General features: G+C 42.5%; 2 protein-coding genes and 1 long non-coding RNA gene across 5 annotated transcripts in view; 1 reads left to right on the top strand and 2 right to left on the bottom strand.

Annotated features, from left to right (window-relative positions):
* Positions 1 to 109: 109 nt before the first annotated feature.
* On the top strand, positions 110 to 10,623 carry LOC144038624 (uncharacterized). Of its 3 annotated transcripts, none has more exons than XR_013289257.1 (5): positions 110 to 299; positions 3,965 to 4,175; positions 4,258 to 4,373; positions 5,478 to 9,629; positions 10,288 to 10,623. It is a non-coding gene; the product is annotated as an uncharacterized LOC144038624 (long non-coding RNA). The 3 variants fall into 3 exon arrangements; XR_013289255.1 differs by having other exon boundaries at positions 4,258 to 5,384; XR_013289256.1 differs by having other exon boundaries at positions 4,258 to 5,384; positions 5,478 to 9,645.
* On the bottom strand, positions 1,767 to 10,413 carry fshr (follicle stimulating hormone receptor). The gene is made up of 14 exons (XM_077551201.1): positions 10,286 to 10,413; positions 9,349 to 9,420; positions 9,163 to 9,237; positions 8,074 to 8,148; positions 7,892 to 7,966; positions 6,752 to 6,826; positions 6,592 to 6,672; positions 6,387 to 6,455; positions 6,236 to 6,310; positions 5,454 to 5,639; positions 5,151 to 5,368; positions 4,251 to 4,432; positions 3,955 to 4,146; positions 1,767 to 3,089 (listed from the first exon to the last, which is right to left on the bottom strand). Exons 1-14 carry the CDS (start codon positions 10,411 to 10,413, stop codon positions 2,574 to 2,576), a joined length of 2,019 nt encoding a protein of 672 aa, XP_077407327.1. The 3' UTR covers positions 1,767 to 2,573.
* A 1,742-nt stretch (positions 10,624 to 12,365) lies between the features above and the next one.
* The window catches only part of nrxn1a (neurexin 1a), a 76,671-nt gene continuing 67,556 nt past the window's right edge, over positions 12,366 to 21,480 (bottom strand). The window contains 3 exon segments of the mRNA XM_077551171.1: positions 12,366 to 15,623; positions 15,625 to 15,668; positions 16,877 to 16,955. Of these exon segments, the coding sequence (XP_077407297.1) occupies positions 15,366 to 15,623; positions 15,625 to 15,668; positions 16,877 to 16,955 (381 nt within the window). The 3' untranslated portion in view covers positions 12,366 to 15,365.

Below are 21,480 nucleotides of genomic sequence, written 5' to 3'. Positions count from 1 at the left end.
GACAGAGAACCCGCTGGTATTTGGGGTGTTATTGGCCGTTTTTCTCCGCCGTGTTCCTGCTTCCCCCCGTAACGCCGCTCGAGCCAGCTCCGTCTCCGTCTGTAGCAGGAGGAGCCATTAACTCACACGGGAAACAATCGCGAGAAAAAAAGAAGAGCCATGTCTTTTTTGGCCAATCACGGCGAAGCTTTCATATTTCTCTCACTCGCCGGCCAATAGGGTGACACCTAACAAAGAAGCCTCTTGTAGCCTTTCTGTTGGCGTTTACAAGCAACCAGCCGGCGCATTGACAAATGCAGGTAAATACAGTACAGTACATACACTAGTGCTTCTTAATTTTAATTTTAAAGGACGATTCAATAAATTTACATAATTTAAATTGCAATAGACTTAATGACGCAGCGTGTAGTGCAACTCATTTATCTTCGCGAGATAGCATACTGCGTCACACTACTGACTTTAAAATCGATTATTTAATTTCCGGTTTCTTCCGGTGACATATATATATTTTTTAATGAATTCATTAAAACACATTTTGAATTAGAACAAAGGGAAATAGAGTTTGTTGCATTAATAAATATTTATTAATTCATCCTAAAAGAAGACTAGAAAAACAATCGATCGTCTTTAATTGGTAATGAGCCTACAAAATACGTCGGGAAAATGTCATTTAGCCAATTATCTATTTTTTGGTCGATTAATCAATGTCCTAAACGTTTACATGTTCACCTTTAAATTGGAATGTTTCTACCCCCCATACTGCACTGTATCGATCAAATTGCAGACTTCTCGTATTCTTTTTGACCACTTGGGGTCGACATTGAGCCGCTGGAACGTTTACCACATTTGAGCACGATAATAAACATGAAATATTAAATTAATAACTCTGTGACAAGGCCAATAAAAAATGAGCAAGAATACATTATTACTTACAGTACTAGTAACTGAGAGAGTGGCGTCAAATGTCCAGCAGATGGCAGTACACAAAAATTGCCAAATATCGTCTACCTGTCCATGCACTATAAAACGCTTTCATCGTCTCGGGCAAGCACTTGTTTTCCACATCTTTTTTTTTTTCATAATTAAGTTAAAATTTTAAAATAATGCCATGTAATTCATTTAATTGAACCGTTGCGCTCAGTTGATGGTGCTTGGATGTGTTAAAAAATAAAAACGTATTACCTTTAAAAGGTAACGTTTTTACCGTTACTGTTGCTTTCTTGACCTTTTACACAATTAGTAACAGAAAAATGTTAACATGTACAAAGACAATAAAATTATGTTTTTTTTTAACATTCCTACTTATAATACAAGTAAAGGCAACTGCTTAATAATACCCAAATAAAGTCACTCATGAAACATGGGCAGCAGGAAGAGCAATGCTGCTATCTAGTGGCAGTTTTTAGGTATTGCTGGAATTAATCAATTCCGTGTTGAGCACGGCGCAGTGCAGTATCGTGTAGTTTGGCTCACGGTGCTCAAGTCTCACGAGATTTGCCGTCGTCACACGCGTGATGTTGGCAATTTAGAGACGTTGCTCTTCATCATCTTGTGTTGATCCTTGCAGCTGTAGCCCTGAAAATCTGGGTTGTAACTGTGCGCGCGCGTGCGTGTGAGAGAATGCTGCTGTAAGGAAGAAAAAAAAAAAAACAGCTGAAATTGGTCTGGTCACTTTGTCCTTGAATGCCTCGGAGGCTGTGAAGGATAGCTTGGCTTCAAGATAACGACAGCTCTCTCACACACACACACAACTTGCACATGCATGGTTAGAGAAAGCATCTTTATAAAGGCACAACAAGTACAACAGAACATAAAAAAAACATGTATACATGAAACATGATAATAATCATTATTATTCAAGGTTGTATGCAAATATGAATACTAAATGTGTAATTATATTTGTTGTCATAGTTCTGTTCATGTTTATGCCTCCAAATGGTTGAATTAGTTTGGCACCGCGCAACAGAGTTTGTAATTTGCAGACTATCAACTAAGAACGGCTGTTAAGATTGTTTTTTCTTTTTGACAGCAGGTGCACACAGCAATGTTTGTAATTTACTAGTTAGCAACTTATCCCGGCTTTGTCTTGATGTTTTTTCTTTTGAGGGGTAGATTATGGTGAGTGCACTAAAGTTTGTAATTCGGTAGCTGGCATTGTAAAGCGCTGTTTGTTATCAGGGTGTGAACGGATAGAGGGGGTGCACCAACTCTGACCCCTGACACTACCTGGCCTTTCTTTTGACATCACTTTTTTTAACCTATGTGAGAGGCAGAGGGTGTCATTTATTTTGGCGACTAAAGCTAGCCTTGTTATTTTTATGACGTATGAGAGGTGCGGCATCTCTGACCCCAAACTTAACTTGTATAGAATTTTTGTTGTTGCTTTTTTTCCTGTTGTCTGTCAAGATGACAAAAGGGTTGATTTAGTGTATAGTTGCTCCACCTAGTGGTGAGTTTGTGTCTCATTTGTCAAAATTGAAGGCAAATCATCCAAGTCTTGTCGAAAAAAAAAAAGTTCAAAATAAGTCGTCATGGCGTCACCGGACCGCCAAGGCGTGGCGAATGTCATATCGTCATCTGTCAGCGCGGCCGGCCGCCATCAAACACATGTTGATGCTCTTGGGCGTGGCCCACGCCGGCTGCTGGCACGACGAGCTGTCGGCGCGGTAGCCGTGCGCGCGCGCCTTGCACAGGCCGAAGCGCGCCGCCAGCAGGACAAAGTCGCGGCGGAAGGCGCGCGTGAAAAAAGCGTAGAGGAAGGGGTTGGCGCACGAGTTGATGGGGTAGAAGAGCACCAGGAGCAGCTTGGCGTCCGACACGGTGATGAGCGGTCGCTTGAGCGCCGCCGACACGGCGAAGAAGGAAATGGGCGCCATGCACAGGAAGTCGGTGAACACCAGCACGGCCATGCGTTGCGCCACGCGGGCGTCGGCGCGGGCCAGCGCGCCCGACGGGTGGCGCACCGCCAGGTAGATGCTGAGGTAGCAGGCGCACACGCACGCGAAGGCGGCCATGTTGAGCAGAAGCAGAGACACCACGTAGACCTGAGACCACACCGACTCCACGTCCATCGGCAGGCAGATGCTCACCTGCCCCAAGGACACTTGATTAGGGACACCATCCAGTGGGCACATTTATTTTTGCTACAAAACGGAAATTCAAATCCAATTAAAAAAAAAATGGTTTATAGCGTATATATAAAAAAAAGAGAGAATGAATAAAAAATATTACTAGATAACACTTTTTTAATTTGTCTATAAAAATGTACATCATAGTTCAATTTTTTTGTAATAAAATGTATAAAGGCATTTACAAATAAAATAATAAAACACATTTTTAAGAAAATACATTTTATAAAATGGGCTTGCCAATTAAGAACATATGTCCCACCCACCCCAAAAGCTACCTTTTGCAATTATAAATAGTATCGTTTGGCTAATAATAATAATAATAAAATCCTTCTGCGCACTCTGATAAAGAGCGCGCAACTGCCACCTACTGTAGTGGATGTGCAATTACACTTTATTCTAATATGAAATAAAAGAAGGATTGGCTTGATTGTTGATAATAAAATAATTAATGTTTAACACTATATATATATATATATATATATATATATATAAATGCAACTTATAAATGGGTTTGTAATGGATAAAAAGTAACCATAATAGTTTATATGTTATGTTTAAAATGTTTGGCAATAATAAAAAAAAATAATAATAATTTCATGCATAAATTAGTTGATGATTGATGTCTTTAATCTATACACTGTCTATGTTTTTCCTCAAATAAAAAAAAATAGTTATCATTACAAAATATCACCACAAAATACAACCACCACATTAAACACTTTGTAACATTCAGCTGTCAATCAAAAGTGAGCGCAATTATCTCTTACCATGCACGGATGCCAAGTGTACCTAATGAAGTGGCCTTTGTGTGTGTGTGTCTGACCTTGCTGTAGCTGCTGACGCCCATGGTGGGCATGGTCGCGGCGAGGCAGGAGAAGATCCAACCGGCCGTCATGACCGCACAGGCGTGCCTCAGACGGAACTTGCGGTCCAGGCGCAGCGCGTGCGTGATGGTGTGCCAGCGCTCCAGCGTGATGGCCGTCAGCGTGAACACCGACAGCTCGCTGGCGAACACCTGACACGCACACACATTTCGGAGCACAGGTGAATAGGAATGCCATGAATTCATTGCAACTTTAAAAAAAATATATATATATATATATATTCTTTTTTTCTCACGGTGAAGAATCCGGCGGCCCCGCACCCCAGGCCCGTCTGCCAGTCGATGGCGTGGTTGTGGTAGTGCCCCCGGGTCAGCGCGTCCATGGCGGCGATGACCAGGAGGTACACGCCCATGCACAGGTCAGCGAAGGCCAGGTGGCACATGAGGAAGCGCGGCACCGTCAGCTTGGACGCGCTGCCTGCAGGGAGCGCGTACGGCGGCGCCATTCGTTAGGGGACACGCAGCAAACGACAACAATGCTGCTCTTGACACCTTGCAAGTCAAATCGTATGTGTGATGTCCCATTTGACCGTTTATTTTCAAATATTTTTTATATAACTTATGTGCAATGCGTTTTAAAAAAATCACATGTTCAAACCGTAGCTTTATGTATTTTAATATTAGTTATCATGGTGGCACTTGGAAAGTTATTTGGAGTAATTGAGAACCACCGCATCATCCGCTTCTTCTTCTTAAAGCTGCTGAATGTAGAAAATTGAATTTCAAATCGCTACCTCCACCTGTGGCCAAAAAAATGAAACTGCACACTCCCTTCTTCACGTACAAAATGCGCACACGGCGTCTCAGCCATAAAATAAAAATAAGTAAAATGAGATTGTAAGTATATTTTTGGGCAAATTGTTACATAGAGCGATTTTAACACTCAATTTCTCAGGATTTGGGAAAAAATTATTTGGCCAAATCCCAGCACCAAAAACAGAAAATGGGAGCACGAAACACAAGACGATACTGATGATGTCCAGTTCTTTGCCGCCATCTAGTGGTGGAGTGTCTGAAGTTCACTCCAATATCAGTATACATACGTTCTATTTCCATTATAGTTCTATTTATACGCACAGTACGTATGTATAAATCACACTAATGTGTGCTCGGCGACGTCCGCATTAAGGTGTCACCTAGCAAGACGAGCAGCACGAGCACGTTTCCGAGCAGAGCCAGCACGGACACCACCCAGATGAGGGCCCGCAGCGGCGTGGCGCTCATGATGTCCTCGCAGGGGTTGAAGTCGTCGGGGGCCGGGTTGCAGGTGGTGTTGTTGCTCCCCATGCAGTGGTCCCAGTACAAACCCGATTCCTCGTGGATTCCCGGCAGCGAGCATATGGGATCGCTGGAACTAAAAATAGCACGCGGTCAGAAAGAGCTGTAATAATAACTACTATTTATCTAACGATTGCTTATTTATTCATGAATCCTCGTACCTGTTTTTGTCCATGTTTCGGAAGATGCAGCAGTGCGACGGGTAGGTGACGTTGGCCTCCCGCAGCCTGGCGAAGGCTCGTTGAGGAGGAAGCTCCTTCAGGCGTACCGCAGACTTGGCGATCAGACTTTGGAGGTTGCCCAAAATGGCGTCCGGCAGCGAGCTCAGCGACGTTTGCGAGACGTCGCTAAAAGCGCAGGAGGTACGAATTTCATCGGAACCAAACACTGTCGTACCTTGACTTACGAGCGCCCCAATGTTGCTTGGCAAGATGGCGGCAGCGAATGTCACAACATCCGTCGGTTCACGTGGTTACCTCGTGTGTTTTTTTTGGCCTACCAAAAAGTTGTACGTAATTGCATATAGTTGCCACAAGATGGCGGCAAAGCACAAAAAGCATCAAAATCCTGCAGCTAGCATGTTCGCAATCACGAACCATCAAGTAGTGAAATGATTCAACACAAACAAACCACAAACTAGCTAGCATAACTGGTAACATGCTACCACAAAGAATATATGGGGGGTAATAATAATAATTAATTTTATTAATAAATTGCTGCATGTGATTATACAGTACAATACTGTACGGTACTATTTTTCTAAATTAAAAAACATTTTTGGGTGTGACAGGAACAGATGAAGCTCATTTCCATTCATTCCAATGGGGAAAACGGAGTTCAATTTGAATTCAAAGCACGCTCAACGCAACTTGTAAGTCAAGGTAACCCTGTGCATTTTTTTGCCTTTCAAATGTATATGTTGACTTGGATGAATCACGCTTACAGTACGACCAACTCACTGGAACCCGCGAAGGCGCTCGGATGGATGTGACTAAGTTGCCGGTTGCCTTTCAGCGACCTCACGGACAGAGCGAGAGAAATGTTGCAATGATTCATTTTTGCATTTGCAAAAATGTAGCATACTCGCGACTCACAATCTGTGCATCTTCGTGCCGTTGAAGGCGTCTCTCGCCACCGTCTTGATGCCGTTCCTGGTCAGCAGTCTGTCGCCATCAACAAAAAAAAAAAAAGCACTTTTCATATTTGATCATATAGCTGCAATTTGAGGAAATATAGTCAGAAAAATAGTCATAAAGACAATGCTTGAATATAAAGTTAATAAAAAGTGTAACGTCTCACATGTCGCCGACGGCTTGCGTGCAAACGCCGTTGAAGGCGTTGGCGGGCACCTCATGTATGTGGCTGTTATCGTGCAGGTTGCTAGGCAACGCAAAATGCAGGGAACACGTATTCAAATGCATGCCCGAGTGCACACGTGCAAGCGTGTCGATGCGCTTACAGCAGCAAGTCGTCGGCGGCCGAGTGCATCTTGGAGAAATCGGGCAATGTGGCGATTCCCGTGTGGGCGATGATTCTGAAAAAGCGCACGCCACAAATAACCACAAATACTTTCTTGTTACAGTACTTGAGTAGGTTTTTCAGGTGTCTTTACTTTTTATGACTAGTTTTTTTTTTTTTTTTTACTTTTACTCCCTACATTTGGTAACAGATACATGTACTTTCTTCATAGGCGTTTTACTTTATTTATTTTTATTTTTTATTTTTTTTTTACCTCTCTGGATGACAACATGACATAAATAGAAAGACTGAACTTATAAATCAGAACAAATATGAGTCTTAGTCCTGGTAAAGTATTTGTGAAAGTAAAATCCAGGTTGGGTTCTTTATAATGCAAGTTCAGTAACTATTGTAACTAGCTAGCTAACTAACAACCTTGCCAGTTAGCATTATTTTCTGCCTCACTTAGCACCAATGCGAGCAGATTGTTAAATGTAAAAGAAAAGTTGGTGAAAATAAAGTGCAGTCTTTTTTCCCAATCATTTTACTCACTATTGAAGCAGCTAGCTAACCAACAAAATGGCAGGTTAGCTTTAAAAAAAAATTTTTTTTAATCATTTTTTAAATTCTGTCTGGTGGGCCACTGCTACAATTAGCCACATTAGCCCCCAAACCGACTCAAATGTGTAAAGAAAATTTCAGTTCAACCCAGCATATTTTTGTTTTTTTGTAATCTGACTCACTAGCTAGCCGGCTAGCCAGCTAGCCAACAAACAAAAATGGGCAGATACAATTTCATTTAACAATTGTAATATTTGATGTGGGTTCTATATTATGTAATTATTATTTTTCTTACCATAAAATATGTATTAATTGAGCTAACAATAGATAGCTTCTCAGTATGAGTGCTAAAACTAAAAGTTAACAAAAGAGGAAAACGACTTCATGTGCAAAGGTTGTGCCAAGTTATGAAAAAATGTATTGTCGATATTTGACGGTAAAAAAATATTTGTTTACTTTTGTACTTCGATACATTTGAATGGTCTTATGTTTTAATGTTACTTAAGTACAGGAGTTGAATCAGTACTTCTACTTTTTTTTTTTTTGGTTTCGCAATATAAACTTTGTGAAATGAACTCACAGACGTTGCAGCTTGACGAGGTCCTTGAAGGCATCTCTGTGGATGGACGTCAGATGTTTGGACTTGGTGATGATCCTGGAAAATGCGGAACAGCGCAGCAAGATTCGCTAACTTCAAACTAGTTATATGCAAAAAAAAATTTTTTTTTTAAACGGCTATACTGTATTGGCAGCAGAACTCACAGCTCGTTGAGTTCGGGGAGATCACAGAAAGCGAATGCCCCGATCGACTCCAACGCGCTGTTTTCCGAGATGAAGCTGCAAGGGGAGAAAAAAACAAAAAAAAATGTTTTTGAATTATTATTTTAAATTTGGAACATTTTGAATGGGAGTACTTATCACCTTGCGTCATCTCCTTCAATTTTCACATTACAATTCATAACATCACGGCCTTGTGGGGCATGTGACCCACTAGCATTGGTAGAATAAAAAAAATGCTAACTTTGTTATAAATATGGCAGGCGTGCAAGTTAGACAAATCATGAAAAAAAAAAACGTGTTTTCATTTCATTAACTTTTTTCTTGTTCTATGTTACAATCTGCTTGCATTGGGGCTAAATGGGGCAGTGACCCACTAGCTAGTGCAGAAAAAAATGCTAATTAGCAATTTTGTTGGCTAGCTAACTCGCTTGCTGGTTACTTAGATTATTTTTGAATTTTTTTAAGTGACCCACCACCAGGAAGAGATGTGGCAGAGCATTTTGTTGGTTAGCTAGCTGGATAGTAAGCAAAGTAGTTAGATAGCAGGAGTCCCCCGCCCACCCCAAAAACTTTTTGAGAAGAGATTTTAGCGTAGATCTTAAATTGACATTACAGACTGCTCACATGTACTGAACCCCCCCAAACATTATTATTATTTTGAAGTTATTTAGCAGCTAGTTGGTTAATAAGCCAACTAGTTAGTTATTTGAGTTATCAAAGAAAAACTATCTACTTGCTTTGAGGTGGGAAAGTGACCCCGCCATGTAGGGAACAAACATCCAGCAATGCGTTAGCGCGCACTTTACTGCCACCTACTGGACTGGAGTGGAACAACATCCCCAAGCACATCATTTATTTATCAAACGACTCAGCCGAACACGCTTGGCCTTGGCGGAGGCTGCGATGAGATCCGAAAGAGCTGCAGTGGTGGTTTACACGCCACGTACAAGTCTCTCCCAGGACTTCGTTCTCGACTTCCTGTTTAGTCTCCCCGCCTTTCACAGTTCGTCACGTTCCGCAACGGAGACGAAACACTGCAGATTGGAAGAAGTTCAAATGGCAATCGCTCACATGCTGGCCAGCCGAGGAAGGCGGGAGAAAGCGAAGCCGTCCACCGTCGTCAGGACGCGGTTGTCGATGATATCCCTGCAATTTATCACAAATGGTGAAAATTGAAAACATCATGAGTCGGGGGGGGGAAGACTTAAAAAAAATGCTTTGATTGCAGTGATAGAGAAAATGAATTTTCCCACTCACACTTTCGTGAGATTCTGAAGGCCAGCGAAGGCATTTCCACGGATCGCTCGGATTTGGGTCCCCTTCGCCACCCTGTTGACACACGAACACTCGCATCGGTGTTTGTGTCCTTTTGTGTGTGTGTGTGTGTGTGTGTGTGTGTGTGTGTTTTGCATGCAATCAGGGAGGTTCGTCCTTCACGATTTTGTTTTATTTCCCACTGGATCACACCTGCACGCACGGAGCCGCCTTGACCTTGGAGGGAACACACACGTCGCCAGCTGGCCAACTTGTACCAACAAGTCAGTGCAAATGCGGGTGTGTGCGCGCGCGCGCATATTTTGTGATTATGACCATGCATATGCAGCAATGTGACTTTTTTTTTTTTTTTCTTTTCTTACATCACTCCCTTCTCAAATGTTTACTACGAGCATCCTAGTATACATTTTTTTTCCCTTCCAATATAAAAACAAGGAGGGTCTCTTGGTGAATGGCGGCAAATGCAAAGAAACGCTTTGTATCTTTCCTAAACAAATTAATTTGTCTTTTTTTTCTTCATGTAGACCAAAAATACACTTTTTGTGATTACTGTGGTGGGTGATATATAATATTCAATCTATATAAAAAATAAAAATAAAAAAGATAATACAAAAAAAAGTGATTAAAGTGTTACAAATACAAGAAAAACTCTAATTGATTAAAAATTCACAGCATTAAAATGACTAAAACCTATAGAATAAAAAAAAGTAAACTAAAGGGAAAAATAAATAAAAATAATTTACCAAGGCCACTAAGGTAAAAAAAAAAAAAAAAAAGAGTAAAAAAGTAATAAAAAACAAGAAAAAATATTAACATAAAATGCACAAAAAATTAAAAAAAATATGAATGAAAAATAAATAAATAAATGGATTAAAATGTTATTCCAATACTACTGTATAATTCCTCCTACTTTACTCACAGGTGTTGCGTGTTGTTGGAAATGCCCTTTGAGATGTCGGAGTCTGACGCGTGGACGTCCAACCAACCGGTTGTCTCGACCTCCACCATGATCATCATCATCATCATCATCATCATCATCATCATCATCCTGAAGGTCCCAACACTCGAATGGTTGCCGAGTTTCTTCTTGTCACTCTGAAGTAGCGTGGACGTCTTACACAAACACTCCAGCTTGAGAATGAGCTGGGATGAGAAATAAGGTTGGGGCTTTGTGGGCGGGGTTTCCTCAAGTCCCGCCCTCTTGATCACAGAAAAAACATTGTTTAAAAGAATAAAATAAAATCTGTTTTAAATCAGTTTCTGTCGTGTTATTTGGTGAATGTCCCCGTCATAATTGTTCAAATGTGTTATTTTATCACAAACATTCTAAATAGTGGTAATTATGCTCAACATCCAAACAAGATGGTTGCCAAACTTTTTTTTAAGTCATCAAGAGGAAGAGCGGGGGAAAAAAATTGTAACATGGCTCAGCAGAATCTTCGAATCTTAGCAAGCTTCTATTTTTCAATGCAACACGATTACTCACAAGATCAGATTTTTTGATTTTATTACATAGCTTTGTTTGTTTTTGACCAGTTAGCATAGTAGCTAATGCAGCTAGCATGTGCTTTTGAGAAGAAAAAAAAAAACCGCCCAATATTAGTTCTGGTTTGCAACCCTGTTATTTAGCATATTAAAATGAAATCAGTATTCATATACAATGTAACTTTTATTTAATTGCCTAGGATTTTTTTCAGCGATACTTTTGAAAATGTTTTCCTGGTGCCATTATGTGCGGCAAATAAATAGAAAATATATTATTTTACATTTTCTTAAAAAAACACATACAAAATGATAAAATAAATGTTTTTCATTAATGGTCATGCCTAAAAATTGCTGTCCAATTTAGGCAAAGTTTGAAACCTGAAAATGTCACTTTAAGCTAAAATGGCTGACATCTTGTTTCTCTATATGGACACGTTCTTCATGAGGCTTTTTGTGGGTCTACGAGTGACAAATGTGGCTTACAAACTTCAGGCAACTTGAAAAAACTGCCGTTGGGAGTCCATACCCTTAATAAAAGCATTAAAAAATATTTTTTAAAAAGAGCCCATACCCAAAACAACACAGGAAGGCAGCCATTTTGATCTGAGGCAGCCATTTTAGGGTCATCTTGAAATGAAAATCACTTAGAAACATGAAGTTTGGTAAACATGTCTATCATAAGCAGACACATTAAAAAGTTGCAAGGCCCGAAAAGAAAGTGCGGCCATTTTAGGTGCATTAAGCCATTTGGTCCCAAATTTGAACCGCATCTACTTGACAGATGGGCGATGCTGTTGTTATGTGCGCGCGCGGCGCTAACATTTCACAACTTGCCATAAAACAAAAATCGCCACAATTCAAATAAGAACAGTTTGGCCTTGGAGGAGGTCCACACTCTGATTAGCATGCTAGTTTTGTTTGGCCTTTATGCTACCCTGGGGACGTTTTGTGGCCATTCGCGTCTCATTTGAAGCAATAAAGTCCACAATAAAAGGACACAACGTGTTGAGTCTGGCGCAAGCTTTGATTGCGTCTGACAAAATGTTCTGTTCGCTCGCAAGGGCAGACTGCGCGCGCGCGCGCACGCACAGACGGCCGCGAGGACGCCGATTAAAATGTGCCGCAGCGCGTGCGCGTTGACAGGAACGTCTTGATGAAAACGTTGCCGACGCGTCAACCTGTGCCAGGAAAAGTGTGGATGAAAATGGATTGATTTTTGTGAGCCAATCCCATTTCAGTCTCAACGAGTTGCCGTGTTAAGCTAATCTGCCAGAATCTTCACCATCAGTCGTGCTAGCCAAAAGGCGCCGCTGATGGTCCAGTTAGCAAATGCTCGCCCCCCCCCCCCAAAAAAAAAATTGGTCACTGCCCCCAGCTGCTTGCTTTCAGCCGCCACAGATGGCGACCAATAAAAAGCCTTCAGGCCAAGACAAAAGAGAGCAGAAGGAAAAGAAAAAAAAGAAAAGAAAAAGTGGCTTCTCCATCTCCACCAACGCAAACGCACAGCAACCGACTCGCTTGGGTAATATTTTATTTACTCATTAATCTTCAAAACTATTTTTTTTTTTCCATAATAAATTTCCACTTTTTATGTTCATCAAAGAACCGTAACAATAAAAATCAACGCAAAATACTGTAGAAAAAGTGTACACATGTAGAAAATCATAGCATGGACGATGGGACGACCTACGGCGGTCGATGGGACGACCTACGGCGGTCGATGGGACGACCTACGGCGGACGCTCGCGGTGGAGAAGACCAAGAAGAGGGAAGAGACGCGGAATGGAGAGAACATGAAGCAGGAAAAAAGAGGGAAAGAAAGATGGCGGGTCCGACACTACGGCCGGCTCTCACGCACACACACACTTGCTTTCCGTTGCGTTCTGCCGGGCATGCGTCGCGTGGAAGAGCTGGAAAAAATGGCGTTATGGCACCGACACGCGTGCGGATCGACAGCAGCAGTGCCTTGACTTACAAGCATCCCGACAGAAAATGGTTTTGGTGCTTTGTCTTGATTGTGCTTCAGACACTCCGCCACTAGATGGCGGGCTTCACAACAGCCGCCCACCGTCACTTTCATGTTGGCTACGCATCACTTGTGTTTTGTGCTCACATTTCACGTTTCTTGTGCAAGTATCAATTTATTGTCCGATGAAAGTGAGTGTTGATTAGAAGCGGGCAATTTGCAAGCAACTTTGTTATTATTACTTGGTGTATTTGCACTGCAACAGCATTCAGTTCGCTAACTAGCTAGCTAGCGAACTGAACACGCTGTTGTTCAGTGGAAAGGCTATAATTGGCGCTATAGCTAGCTAGCTAGCTATACCTACACTCCCAAAAATACATCTTCCCTGGATCCCGGAGGTCAGTTAGCTTGCGAGCTAGCTGATGGCTAGCACTTCTTGTCGTGGGGATTTGGTGGCGTATATTCCAACCAGCCAAGCAGACGCCGAAAGCATAATGGCTTGATTTTTAAAGATTTGAAGCCTCATTTTATATACTGTACATGATTATATATATATATATATATATATGTATGTAACATAATATTAAAACAAACACGCTACCAAATTTTTGTGTCGCTATATAAGCGGGTTGAAACGGATTATAGCCTTTCCATTCATTCCAATGGGGAAAGTTGATTTGAGATATGATGTGAATTTAACTTGTAAGTCAAGGTACCAGTGTACATCCGCGTTCAGGGGTTAGAGGGCACACGCACACACACACAAAAAGATAACAAAAAGGATGGCGTCAACCCAAGTTTTCTCCACAGTCTCCGTGGAGGACATTTTGTCTCTCCCGCGATGGGACTCTTAAGATGGCGGCGGTGTCTCCCCCGCCTGTCTGCGGGTACAAATCCACAATTTCACGTGCAATGACAAACAACTCCCCAGAGAGTCAGTACTTCCCTTCGTCCTCATCGTTGTTTTCTTCTTTTTAAGAAAGTGCAGGTCCTCATACGGTGTGTCACGCGTGTAAGGTAGCGTGTGAAGTCTCCCAGGGGTCAAATGTCCCCGCACATTTCCCGTCCAAAACAAAGCATCCGCCGGCTTTTGCGGCCGCACCCTGATTTCCCGTCCCGGCGCTCGTGTGCTTCTTCCTTTTGCTGTTACTGTTGGGAAGATACTTAAAAGGGTTCCGATCATCCTGATGCTTTTCCTTTCTTTTCTTTTTTTTTTGGTGCTCTCCGTCCGCTACACACAAATTCTCCGCTATGTGCTTCATGTCCTTAAAGGGAAAAAAATGTCAGTCGTCGACTTGATGTTTGTCTACAGAAGAAATCCGATACGAAGGGAACATAAAAGGATCGTCGCCGCCTTGAACGCAATCAGTACGATCTACAATGTGGCACTGGCATGAAGCGAAGGTAAAGTCGGGTACACACATACAGATCATCGGGCTAAATTTGAACATTTTCCCGCCCTTTTCTGACAAAGAGGCCAGATGATCCGAGTGATTATCCTGTGGTGTGGGGTGTGTTCAAAGTGTCTTTTGCTTCATCACGTGCTTGGAAAATCGGAAATGTTTAACATCAAATCATTGTGGATGCTCAAAACCAGAATCGAGCCAAGCAGGCTACACCCGTACCGATAATCGGGCCAAATGTGAGCATTTTCCTGCCTTTTTCCATCCAAGTCATCCGAAGACAAATGATCAGACGTCTCTGAACGATTCTAGCGAGTGATTATCCTATGGTGTCTGGTGTGTTAAGATCTGCTTGGAAAATCGTAAATGTTAAACCTGTGCAATATCGACGATGACCAATCAATGTGTGCTCACTACAATCTCCAAGCAGGCGATACCCAAACTGACAATCGGGCCAAATTGGAGCGTTTCCCATCCCTTGCCATCAAAGTCCGATTATCAGATGTCTGTGAAAGATCATCGTTGAGGATTTTTCTCCCCAAATGAATCATAAAACAATCGTACATGTTCACTATTTACGATCCCAAATCTGCATGTGTGTATCGACACAACATACAAAGCAGGGCACACCCGATACCGATAATCACAATTAAGTAGTTTCTCCTCGTCTGTGTAATTGCTCGTTTGTCTCGCTGGCTGGCCCCTCCCCCCCCCTTTTTTTGCTCAAAGTCAGCTGGGATAGGCTCCATCACGAGCGCAAAACGATGGGCGGACGGATCGGATCGTAAAAATCCCCAAAATGGACGACTGACATTTTGAAGCCATTCAGAATCCCCCGATTTTTCTCCCCCGGTTTCGCCGCCTGCCGCCGTTTGCGCTTTCGTCTCGCTGGAGCGTCTGGAATGGTTTGCAAATGGTTCCGAAAAGGAGCCGGGTCCAACTGAGTCCAACTGAGGCTCTGCTCGCTTTGTACATTTTGTCCGGGTTCGTGTTTGTGCTTGAATGTGTGTACTTTTGAGTAAACGTCCGTGTGTGTCTTGGGAAGAATATACCTATTTATGTACATTGAGCCTTAAGTTTGTTTTTTTTGTTTTTTGAAATATATATATAGTATATATATATATATATATATATATTTATAAAGGTTAGACGTAGTACTCCTTGTCCTTGTTCTTCTTGTTCTTGGAGATCTTGGTGATGCCGAGCGGCTTGTCCTTGGCGCTGCCGTTGGGCTGCGTGGCCGAGTTGCTGATGTAGTTGCGGCTCTCGTCCACGTGGTACGAGCCCTCGTCGCGGTTGCGGTACTTGTACATGGCGTAGAGCAGGATGAGGATGCAGAGCGCCGCCGCCGCCACGATGCCCACCACCATGCCCGTCGTGCTGCTGCTCTCGCGCACCACCTCCGACGGGCCCGGGAACACCTTCACCTCCGGGAGGGGGGGGGCGTGCTGCCGGGGGGGGGGGACGCAGCAATGTTATAATACAATCATATTTATGGAGATTTATAGTCAAGTCTGCTATTTGCGTATAATTGGAAGGGAAAAAAAACACCTCAGAAAAATATTGAAAAAAAATCTGCATAAACGTCAGCTTGACGGATGCCACGTGATTGAAATTTTGAAAAATGCCGTCGAAAAGGTCATGTGTCGATAATGGCAATATCGCGATATTAAAATTGCCACGATATCGTCGTCGTCATGTCACGACATTTTAGTTCCAGCACCCTCTAGTGGCTAATTCATTAACGCAGTTGAATTTTAATTAGGCATGTTTTTGGCCACCTCCATTTAAGGCCCACGCTGACGGCCAGATGAAGGATTTGGATATCGTTTGATCCCGAGTGATCAAGAGAGCGTTCTATTTGAGGTGCGGCACTTAACCCGTGGGCATCAAAAAGCCCAAAGCGGGTCACTAGACCTCGGGGTTCATTCAAATTAATCAGCTTTACAGATGCTGCGTCTGCTTTTCAGGTGTGTCAATTTGGAAAAATGACATTGAAAAGGTCATTTAAAGGGAAAGGCGATATCGGGATATTAAAATTGCCACGATATCATCATAGTCATGTCACAATATTTAGTTTTATTTAGTTGGCTAATTTATTAGCGCATTTTAATTTTAATTAGGCATGTTTTTTTGGTCGTCTACATTTAAGATCCACGCTAATGGCCAGATGACGAATTTGGATCTGGTTCTATTGGAGGTGCGGCACTTAATTGGAGCAAACGGCAGCTTTCCAGATGCCACGCCTCCTCCACGGGGCTGCCAAATTCAGGTAATAAGTTGTCAGGCGCGACGGCCGCACAGCAACAAAAATGTGCCAGCGCATAAAACGCAAAATCATTTGCATGCAAATCCTCTCGGGGTGAACATGACAGGAAAGAAAAGAGGAGAAAGAAGACGGGAAAGCATAAAGGAGGAGGAGGAAGGATGAGAGAGAGAGAGAGAGAGAGAGGAAGCGCGTGGGCGGGCGAGCGAGCGAGGTGTTAGGTAACGCCTGCAGGCACAAACCAGGAAAAAGTAGCCGGTGAATAATTCATTGTGGCGACAGAAAAGAAGAAAAAAGGAGAGTGAAGGACGCGTGTGAAACAGCAGACATGCATGAGAACGGGGTGGATGGTGTGGGGGGGGGGGGGTTGTCAGGGGGAGGGGGGCTCACCTGAGCTGGGATCGCACGGGTCGATGTCTTCGTCGTCGCTCGGGCACTCGGCCGACGCCACCAGGATGTCGTCCGCCGACTGCCAAGAGAAGGTCAACGTTAGCGGCGGTTTCTTTTGGATGACCCCCCCCCCCCCCCCCCCCCCATCAACTAACCACCCCCCGCTGTGGCTGTGCAGGAATAAATTGGAACAGCGGCTCCAGTTAGGACCCCCCGGGGGTCGCATGCGGATGCTTATTATCGCTCTCATCATCAAAACACAAACGCTCGTTACGTTGCCGATTCCCAAACACTCGACTGCAAGAGCTCAGCAACAAACGACAACAACAAAAATAAAAAAGGCCGCTTGCTTTTCCCGCCTCAACATTTGCACGATCGCGGAATGCAGATTTCTCGTCGTACTGCGGATGATTCGCTTTATTGCGGGATCGTGCAGTCATTTTTTTTTTTCTCTCTCCACAAGTCAGGAAGACAAAAAGACAAAAAGTCCAATCATTTCACACTCACTAACAGAATCGAAAGTTCAATGTGCCGACTGCAAATGACTACACATCTATTTTAAATAATAATAATAATAATAATAATACATTTTATTTATAGGCGCCTTTCTGGACACTCGACAACGGTTAAAATATACAAATAGAATAATAAGAGCAACATAAGGTCAAATAAAATAAAATCTATTTTTTGAAAGTATTAAAATAACTAAATTGGAAAAACATTCTCGTGCTCAGGAAAATAAAATAAAAACAAAAATGCTTTAAAAAATAAATAAATCTATAGCGACATTTTTTGTGCAGTGTTGGTTTTAAATGAATTTATTTCGGGATTGTTGTCCGTGCATGCAGAAGAAGGAAGGTCAGGCAGTTGTAGTCGACTTTATTACACAATAGTGACCTTTTTTTCTCCGTTTTACACTTGACAAATACTTCATATGAAATTAAACTAAAACGAATACTAAAACCAAGCTTTTTTTTCCAAATAAAATTAAAACTAAGAGAATTTAAAAAACAAAAGTCAAAACGCACTAAAAATGACCTGCCGAAGTCGTCACGTCAAACGGCGAGCGTCAACCCTCATTTCTCATTTAAGGCCAGCACGCGTTCGACATCACAGATACTACAGTGAGGATGCTAAAGGTTGTGGCAACATCCTCATCGACTCACTTGGCAATGTGTCCACATAAACAATCACCGGCCGTGCCCCACTTTAACACTGAGCACCTCGAACCCGCATCGATCCGTCGGCCTCCCCCCCACCCCCCTCCCCGCCTGCCCCTGTTGCCATGGCGACGCCAACTTCAGCTTCCTCCCCACCAAAAAAAAAAAAAAAGAGGTCATAAAGAAAATGAAGGATGGCGGGTGTGGCAGCGATGGTTTGAATTCGCGAGGACGGAAGCGGCGCTAAACACGAGATGTGCGTGCGCGCGTGCGTGCGTGTCTTTCCTGTGTGTGCGCCCGCTTGTGCCAGCGCTAAATGAAAATCGGATTGTGATGCATTGCAGTAGATGTTGGCCGGGATAAAAGCGGATGAGGGAGCGAGCGGCGCAACAATGGAGGCGCTTTCATGGAGACGAAGAAATGCTTCGTCTTCCTCTCGTCTTCAAAACGGCCTCGACAAACACGCGGCGTGCACAAACCAAGCCGCAGCGCACGTGATTGCGTCCCGTTAAGTGCATTTCCACGCCGCGAGCTCACATTTGATAGCTTCAACTTGTTCAACATTCAAGTTTTGAAAGCGATGGCAGATCATCTGTTTTATATTTTAAATACTTTTAGCATTGACATTTGTGTTAAAGTGGTTTCAAATGCTGCTGTATTAGCCATTAATCATCATTAATTTGCAGCCATTTTGACTGAAGCAACCCCCTTCGCTCCCGACTAATTTAATGGATTTTGACCGATTTTTCAAGGCCCAAAGAATATTGTGTTCTATTGCAATAAAAACATGGAACCTACCAAAAGAAAGTTTAAAGTCTCTTCTTTCAACTAGGAAAAAAAATAAAATAAATTCTATCTGTTGCCGCTTTGCAGCAATTAGCATTAAAATATAGCTAGATTTCATCATTATTCACAAATATGTGTAAAACTAAACACTGGGGAAAAACCTTTTTTCAACATGGCCCTGGCTGATCTCTTATACTCTGCTGCCACCTGCTGGCTGTTTTTTTTTGTCATAACTACCATTGCTCTAAGCGCCCTCTTCAGGTCAGAAACTGCATTCTGTATTAAAAAAAACATTACATTTTTTTTTTTGGGGGGGGGGGGGGGTGGGCGTGTCAATCTTTAAAATTGAACGTTTTTATAAATGTTTGGGGGAGCAAATGGGTTAAAGATGTTATCTTTAGATGAGATGCAATTTAGCTGTTTGTTAAACTGCGTTAATTTAATACTCGCTATAAAGTCGATTTAGAACCCTGCTGACAACCCCAATTGAACAAAAATATAAACATGATGCAACTCTAGAAAATAAAATTTTTTGGTCTTTGGACTGTTTTTCCTTTTCAGCAAATATATGCTGCAATTGACAATACTTTTTTTTATTTGGAATTGTTAGTGGTAGTTTAAAGAACACAACAAAAATGGCTTACTTTACTCAACATTCACTTTACCTCTAAATAGCAACATCAGAGAAACGGAACATTTTTTTTTTTAGTGACTTCATTTTTCTCAACTTTAAATTGCGCTTCTTGTCGTCTCATCGCTAACCTACGAAAACTTACAAGCCAAAAGCGCCCGTCAACATTTGGACGAAAAACAAAACAAAAACGATCCCAACGACAAACGAAGAATAAAAACCAACCTCGCTAACTAGCAACCGTTCTCACGTCGCTACGCAAATCACGACAATCAAAATCGCTCATTTTTTCATAAATGGCGTGACGTGCGTACGCGTGCGTTTGAGGCGTGTCGCCGCCCTCTGGCGCTTACACAAGATTAGGACAAAAAAAAAAATAAAACATTACGGTGCGCTCTGGTCTGGAAGAAAGACTTTTTTTTTTTTTCCCCGCCTGAGTTGCTTTTCCAATCACTTGTGCCCACCGAGTGCGAAAAAGTGGGCGAGCGTGGCTTCTTCCCAGCAGCTGATCACGTCACATGACAACATTGCCTTCAAACTTGACGGGAAAAAAAATAATAATTCCGTGAGTGTTGACCCCTCTGAGCTCTCCACTCAAAAAAAAGCCAAACACTTTCTTCTTCTTTTTTTTTTTTTTTTTTTTTTTAGATTTGAAGCTCCAAGAACAGGAAGCAAGACAAACAATAACAGTCGACCGAATTGAACATCAACTGCCACAACAAGCCAAAAATTGAGAATCAACAATTTACTACACTAAACAAAAATCCACCCTCTCTATTTTTCCGCCACACAGAAAAGTTGAGTAAAAAGAAAAGAAAAAAATCTCTCTCTCTACCTGAGCAGCCGAACAGTGCCAGCGACCATTCAAGCCTCCCTGACCGCCAAGTTCACACATGGTCACGCCCCCTTTTTTTTCTCCTCTCTTTTTCTCCCCTCCAGGTGATTTTCGGCCGCAAAAAGTCACTCCATCGCGCCCGGGGATGAGCAGCAGGAGGAGAAACGCGAAGGAGTGCCGCCGACGCCAGGAGGAGAGGAAAGAAACGAGCTCTACTACCGCAGATGGTGAGATAGGAACGCGCCGCCAATGGCGGGGCTGGATTTGGCGGAGGGGGAGGGGGAGGAGGCAAGAGGATGACGAGGAGGAGGAGGAGGAGGAGGAGGAGGAGGAGGAGGAGGAAGGGGAGCGTGATGTGATGGATGCGAAAATAAATAATGTGGAAAAGTGAAAAGTACGAAAGGCTGAAAAGTCGCTCCGGGAGATGATGGGAGAGCTTGGAAGGATGAAAAAGAAAAAAAGGGAAAGAGATGCCGATTTGATCAGCTGACTCCCAACAGCCAATCAGGCGTCACGCTCAATGCACAAGCCTCAAATATTGTGGAAAAGAAAAGATAGAAGAAAAAAAGTGTTGGGGGGATAACGGATCATCCCCCAAAAATTTTTAAACACACTTTTTACATATATTGTACAAATATTTGAACACAACAAAACAAATTGCAAGTATTAAATCTATTGAAAATTTAAAAAAAACATAAAAAAAACAATCATCAAGTATGGAAAGTTGCTTCTTCCCACCTCAAACTTTGGCTTGCGACACAAACCAAAACCAAAAAACCTGATGTTGGTTTCAAATCACGTCCAACCACAACCCAACTAACAAACTCACTAACTAACGAACCTGAATCCAACTTTGCCACACCCTTTAAAGACTTTAATAGCCAATAGTACAATACACACATTAATGACCTTTTAAAAAAATATATTTTTGGGACTACACTACACGTTACTCCGGAGTATTTCTGAACAAGGCCAGTAACGACAGAAAAAAATTGACTTTTTAGTTTAAAATGTGTTTACCAGAACTACAATCGTCCATCACCAAAAGTCCAATCCTGCTTGGTTATTGCGCTTTTTAGTAAATTGTTGACGCAGCAGAGTTAAGTCGCAAGAAAGTTGCCATGACGACACTTGCTTCCATTTCTTCTTCTGCTTTCTTTTGGCGTTTGGCATCTGCTTTCGGTGTATTACT

This window comes from Vanacampus margaritifer, chromosome 18 (assembly GCF_051991255.1).
Source record: "Vanacampus margaritifer isolate UIUO_Vmar chromosome 18, RoL_Vmar_1.0, whole genome shotgun sequence".
NCBI lineage: Eukaryota > Metazoa > Chordata > Actinopteri > Syngnathiformes > Syngnathidae > Vanacampus > Vanacampus margaritifer.
Note: the sequence above shows the minus strand (reverse complement) of the source record. Positions and strands in the feature narration are given on the sequence as shown.

Bases quoted from the DNA above. Each gene is read 5' to 3' on its own strand.
- fshr (XM_077551201.1), bottom strand. From the start codon at position 10,413: ATGATGATGATGATGATGATGATGATGATGATGATGATCATGGTGGAG. The intron at 8,149-9,162 runs GTGAGCGATTGC...CTCCCCTTGCAG, and splicing joins CTTCCTCGGCTGGCCAGCAT to CTTCATCTCGGAAAACAGCG. The intron at 6,827-7,891 runs GTGAGTTCATTT...GCGCTTTTTCAG, and splicing joins CTCGTCAAGCTGCAACGTCT to AATCATCGCCCACACGGGAA.